This window comes from Ascaphus truei, chromosome 13 (genome assembly GCF_040206685.1).
Source record: "Ascaphus truei isolate aAscTru1 chromosome 13, aAscTru1.hap1, whole genome shotgun sequence".
NCBI classification, from domain to species: domain Eukaryota; kingdom Metazoa; phylum Chordata; class Amphibia; order Anura; family Ascaphidae; genus Ascaphus; species Ascaphus truei.
Genome location: NC_134495.1, coordinates 35,702,691 through 35,709,276, shown reverse-complemented (window position 1 = coordinate 35,709,276; position 6,586 = coordinate 35,702,691). Strand labels below are relative to the sequence as shown.

General features: G+C 58.1%; 1 protein-coding gene across 1 annotated transcript in view; it reads right to left on the bottom strand.

Moving 5' to 3' along the window:
- JPH4 (junctophilin 4) overlaps nucleotides 1-6,586 on the bottom strand; it is a 69,260-nt gene that overhangs the window by 12,492 nt on the left and 50,182 nt on the right. Inside the window, 1 exon segment of the mRNA XM_075569094.1 lies at nucleotides 4,164-4,920. Coding sequence (XP_075425209.1) covers nucleotides 4,164-4,920 — 757 coding nt within the window.

Sequence of the window (6,586 nt, the reverse complement as noted above, 5' to 3'; positions counted from 1 at the left end):
AGAGAGGGAGAGACAACGTACTGCCAGGGAGAAAGGGAGATACACCGCACTGAGAGAGAGAGACTGCACTGCCAGGGAGAGACAATGCACTGCCTGGGAGAGAGACTGCACTGCCTGGGAGAGACACTGCTCTGTCAGGGAGAGAATGAGAAACACAGCACTGCCAGGGAGACACTGCGCAGCCAGGGAGAGACAACACACTGCCAGTGAGAGAGAGACACCACACAGAGAGTGAGAGACACTGCACGGCCAGGTAGAGTGGTAAAAACACCACACTGCCAGCGAGAGATGGAGAGAAACTCCAGGGAGAGAGTGAGAGAAACCGCACTGCCAGGGAGAGACAGAGAGGCACCACATTGCGAGGGAGAGACACTACACTGCAAGGGAGACACTGCACTGCCAGGGAGAGAGGGAGAAACACCACACTGAGAGAGTGAGAGACACGCAACTGCCAGGGAGAGACACCGCACTGCCAGGGAGAGACACCGCACTGCCAGGGAGAGAGGTAGAGACACTGCACTGCCAGGGAGAGACAATGCACTGCCAGGGAGAGACAATGCACTGCCAGGGAGAGAATGAGAAACACTGCACTGCCAGGGAGACACTGCGCAGCCAGGGAGAGACAACACACTGCCAGTGAGAGAGAGAGAGATAAAGCACTGCCAGGGAGAGACACTGCACTGCCAGGGAGAGAGGGAAAGACACCACACTGCCAGGGAGAAACACCACACTGAGAGAGTGAGAAACACCGCACTGCCAAGGAGAGATGGAGAGATACCACACTGCAAGGGAGAGACACTGCACTGCCAGAGAGAGAGGGAGAGACACTGCACTGCTAGTGGGAGAGGGAGAGACACTGCACTGCCATTGAGAGAGGGAGAGACACTGCACTGCCAGGGGGAGGCACCGCACTGCCAGAGAGAGAGGGAGAGAACCCACACTGACAGGGAGAGACACCGCACTGCCAGGGAGAGAGGGAGAGACACCGCACTGCCAGGGAGAGATGGAGAGATACCACACTGCAAGGGAGAGACACTGCACTGCCAGGGAGAGAGGGAGCGATACCACACTGCAAGGGAGAGACACTGCACTGCCAGAGAGAGGGAGAGACACTGCTAGTGGGAGAGGGAGAGACACTGCACTGCCATTGAGAGAGGGAGAGACACTGCACTGCCAGGGAGAGGCACCGCACTGCCAGAGAGAGAGGGAGAGAACCCACACTGACAGGGAGAGAGGGAGAGACACCACACTGCCAGGGAGAGAGGGAGAGACACCGCACTGCCAGGGAGAGAGGGAGAGACACCACACTGCCAGGGAGAGAGGGAGAGACACCGCACTGCCAGGGAGAGACACCGCACTGCCAGGGAGAGACACTGCACTACCAGGGAGAGAGGGAGAGACACCACACTGCCAGGGAGAGAGAGACAGCGCACTGCCAGGAAGAGACACTGCTCTGCCAGGGAGAGAGGGAGGGACACTGCACTTTCATGGAGAAAGGGAGAGACACCGCACTGCCAGGAAGAGAGAGATACACTTCACTTTCAGAGAGAGAGGGAGAGACACTGCACTGCCAGGGAGAGACACCGCATACCAGGGAGAGACACTGCATACCAGGGAGAGAGGGAGAGACACCACACTGAGAGAGTCACTGCACTGCCAGGGAAAGACACCGCACTGCCAGGGAGAGAGGGGGAGACGCAGCACTGCCAGGGAGAGAGGGAGAGACACCACACTGAGAGAGTAGGACACTGCACTGCCAGGGAAAGACACCGCATTGCCAGGGAGAGAGGGGGAGACGCAGCACTGCCAGGGAGAGAGGGAGAGACACTGCACTGCCAGGGAGAGAGGGAGAGACACCCCACTGCATGGAAGAGACACCACACTGCCAGGGAGAAACACTGCACTTTCAGGGAGAAAGAGAGAGACACAGCGCAGTGAGGGAGAGAGGGATAAACACCACACTGCCAGGTAAAGATACTGCACTGCCAGGGAGAGAGGGAGAGACACCAAACTGCCAGGGAGAAAGGGAGAGACACCGCACTGCCAGGGAGAGACACCGCACTTCCAGAGAGAGAGGAAGAGACACCAAACTGCAAGGGAGAGAGGGAGAGACACCCCACTGCAAGGGAGAGAGGGAGAAACACCCCACTGCAATGGAGAGACACTGCACTGCCAGGAAGAGAGTGAGAAACACCACACAGAGTGGGAGAGACACTGCACTGCCAGGGAGAGTCACTGCACTGACAGGGAGATAAACCGCACTGCCAGGGAGAGAGGGAGAGACACTGCACTGCCAAGGAGAGAGGGAGAGACACTGCACTACATGGAAGAGGCACCACACTGCCAGGGAGAGAGGGAGAAACACTGCACTTTCAGGGAGAAAGAGAGAGACAGAGCACAGTGAGGGAGAGAGGGAAAGACACCACACTGCCAGGGAGAAACACCACACTGAGAGAGTGAGAGACACCGCACTGCCAAGGAGAGATGGAGAGCTACCACACTGCAAGGGAGAGACACTGCACTGCCAGGGAGAGAGGGAGAGATACCACACTGCCCAGAAGAGAGGAAGAGACACCACACAACAAGGGACAGGGAGACACCACACTGCCAGGGAGAAAGGGAGAGACACCACACTGCCAGAGAGAGAGGTAGAGACACTGCACTGACAGTGAGAGAGAGATACCGCACTGCCAGGGAGAAACACTACACTGCCAGAGAGAGAGGGAGAGATACCACACTGCAAAGGGGAGAGAGGGAGAGACACTTCACTTTCAGGGAGAAAGGGAGAGAAACAGCACTGCCAGGGAGAGAGGGATAAACACCACACTACCAGAGAGAGACACTGCACTGCCAGGGAGAGAGGGAGAGAAACCGCACTGCTAGGGAGAGAGGGAGAGACAATGCGCTGCTAGTGGGAGAGGGAGAGACACTGCACTGCCAGGGAGACAGGGAGAGGCACCGCACTGCCACGGAGAGACACTGCACTGCCAGTGAAAGGGAGAGAGACCGCACTGCCAGGGAGACAGGGAGAGACACCGCACTGCCAGGGAGAGACACTGCACTGCCAGGGAGAGAGGGAGAGACACTGCACTGCCAGGGAGAGACACTGCACCGCCAGAGAGAGACACTGCACTACAAGGGAGAGAGAGAGAGACAGCGCACAGCCAGGAAGTGACACTGCACTGCCAGGTAGAGAGGGAGAGGCACTGCACTGCCAGTGAGTAAGAGAGAGAGACCACACTGCCAGGGAGAGAGGGAGAGACAGTGCACAGCCAGGGAGAGACACCACACTGCCAGTGAGAGAGGGAGAGACACTGCACTGCCAGTGAGAGAGCGACACTGCACTGCCAGGGAAAGACACTGCACTGCCAGAGAGAGACACCACACTACCAGGGAGAGAGGGAGAGACACCGCACTGCCCGGAAGAGAGGGAGAGAAACTGCGCTACCAGGGAGAGAAGGAGAGACACCACACTGCCAGGGAGAGATGCTGCACTGCCAAGGAGAGAGGGAGAGACACAGCACTGCCAGGGAGAGAGGGAGAGACACCACACTGCAAGGGAGAGACTGCACTGCCTGTGAGAGACACCATATTGCCAGGGAGAGGGAGAGACACCGCACTGCCAGGGAGAGACACTGCAGTGCCAGGGAGAGAGTAATAAACACCACACTGCCAGGGAGAGAGGGAGAGACACTGCACTGCCAGTGAGAGAGCGAGAGACACTGCACTGCCAGTGAGAGAGGGAGAGACACTGCACTTTCAGGGAGAGACACTGCACTGCCAGGGAGAAAGGGATAAACACCACACTACCAGGTAGAGATACTGCATTGCCAGGGAGAGAGGCAGAGACACCACACTGCCCAGGAGAGAGGGAGAGACACCACACAACAAGGGAAAGAGAGACACTGCACTGCCAGGGAAAGACACTGCACTGCCAGGGAGAGAGGGAGAGACACCACACTGCCAGGGAGAGACACCGCACAGCCAGGGAGAGAGGGAGAGACACCACACTGCCAGGGAGAGACACCGCACAGCCAGGGAGAGAGGGAGAGACACCACACTGCCAGGGAGAGACACCGCACAGCCAGGGAGAGAGGGAGAGACACCACACTGCCAGGGAGAGACACTGCACTGCCAGGCACTCCTCCCCCCGCCCCCCTCACCTGGCCGCTGCCATTTCCTGCTTTTGCCGGGCGGTGCCCTCCGCTCTCCTCGCCGCCTCCACCGCCCTCTCCACCTTCTCCCTCCCTTTGCCCCTGCGCAGGGGGAAGAGGCTCTTGACTTTGCCGCTGGCCAGCACGTTCATCTTGTACTTGCCCTCCTCGCGGGAGCCGTCGGGGAAGGTGGTCCTGCCGTAGCCGTGCCGCCGGTTCCGCAGCCACTCACCCTCGTAGCCAAGTCCATTGGACCGGCGGCTCACGCCGTGACCGCTGCGCCGGTCCCCCCGCCACTCGCCCATGTACGTCTCCGTCTCCCAGCCCGCAATAGGCAGCTCCGTCTCCGCCACGCTGGTGCTCGAGCCATCCTGGCTGGCGCTGGAGCTCAGAGACCCCCCGGCCTCACTGCGCAGGGAGCTACGCTGGCTGTCCCGGCCCCCCAGGGGGGTCTTGGCATCGGAGCTGCGGTGAAGCCGTAAGCCGCTGAGGATGAGCGAGCGTGGGAAGAAGAAGCCCCTCTTCTTGGGTTTCCCACCAGCCCCGGAGGATTCGGAAGCGAGCCCCGGAACCTTCAGGACGAAACCGCCCCGGGAACCCGAGGCTGGGCTTCCCGGGAGGAGGACGGGGGTCACCGGGGAGCAGGGAGGGGTGCTGAGTGTCGGGGTGCGCGGGGAGCGCAGGAGGGCAGCTTGTTGGTACGGGACGCTCTGCCGCACTCCGTATCCATGACGCTTACCCGACTGCCACTGACCCTGATATGTACCTACAGGGGAGAAGAGAGAGAAAGATAAAGGGAAGGGAGAGAGTGGGGGTTGAGGGGGGGTTGAGGGGGATTGGGTGAAGGCAGAGCAGGGAGGTGGGGGTGAGGGAGAGAGGGAGGGATGGGGTTGAGGGAGAGAGAGAGGGATGGGGAGGGATAGAGCAGGGGGATGGGGTGAAGGAGAGAGCGGAGGTTGGGAGGGGGAAGGGAGAGCGCGGGGGATGGGAATGTGAAGAGAGAGATTGGGGGAGGGGAGAGGGAAGGGAGAGAGCGGGGGAGGGGAGTGGGAAGGGAGATAGAGGGGTTGGGAGGGGGAAGGAGAGAGTGGGGGATGGGGAGAGAGTGGGAGGGAAGAGAGAGAGCAGGGTATAGAAGGGAAAGGGAGAGAGGAGGAAAAGGAGAGCAGGAGATGGGATGGAAGGGAGAGCGGGGGATGGGGGAGGGAGGGAAGGAGAAAGTGGGGGATGGGGGCAAGGGAGAGAATGGGGATGGGGGCAAGGGAGAGAATGGGGATGGGGATGGAGTTGGAGGGAAGGGAGAGAGCAGGGTGTGGGAGGGGGAAGGAGAGAGGGATGGGGGAATGGATAGGATGGGGGAGGGAGGGAAGAAGAAAGTGGGGAATGGGGGGAAGGGAGAGAGCGGTGGATGGGAGGCGGAAGGAGAGAACGGGATGGGAGAGGTAGGGGGAGGGAAGGAGAGAGTGGGGGATGCGGGAAGGAAGGCAAGGAGAGAGGGGGTGGGAGGGGGAAGGAGAGCAAGGGATGGGGGGAATGGAGAGAACAGGGGATGGGGGAGGGAAGGAGGGAAGGAGATAGTGGGCGATGGGGAGAAGGGAGAGCGGGGGATTGGAGGGGGAAAGAGAGCGCGGGTGGGGGGGAGAAGGGAGAGCAAGATAAGGGGGAAGAGAGAGAGGGATGAATGGAGGGGGAGAGTCATTTAATTGTCATGGTATCTCTTGTGCACACTGTCACATAATCACACACACACGCTATTATACAGCTATACTATCACACACACACACACACGTTATTACACTGCTATACTATCACACACACACGTTATTACACTGCCATACTATCACACACACACGCTACTACACAGCTATACTATCACACACACGTTATTACACTGCCATACTATCACACACACACACACATTATTACACTGTCATACTATCCCACACATACACGTTATCACACGTCCATACTATCACACACACACACGTTATCACACTGCCATACTATCACACTGCCGTACTATCACACACACACGTTATTACACTGCCATACTATCACACACACGTTATTACACTGCCGTACTATCACACACACACACGTTATTACACGGCCATACTATCACACACGTTATTACACTGGCATACAATCACACACACACGTTATCACACTGCCATACTATTATACACACGTTATCACACTGCCTTATTATCACACACACACGTTATCACACAGCCATACTATCACACACACACGTAATTACACAGCCATACTATTACACACACGTTATTACACAGCCATACTATCACACACACGTTATTACACTGCCATACTATTACACACGTTATTACACTGCCATACTATCACATACACGTTATTACACTGCCATACTATTACACACACGTTATTACACTGCCATACTATCACACACACGT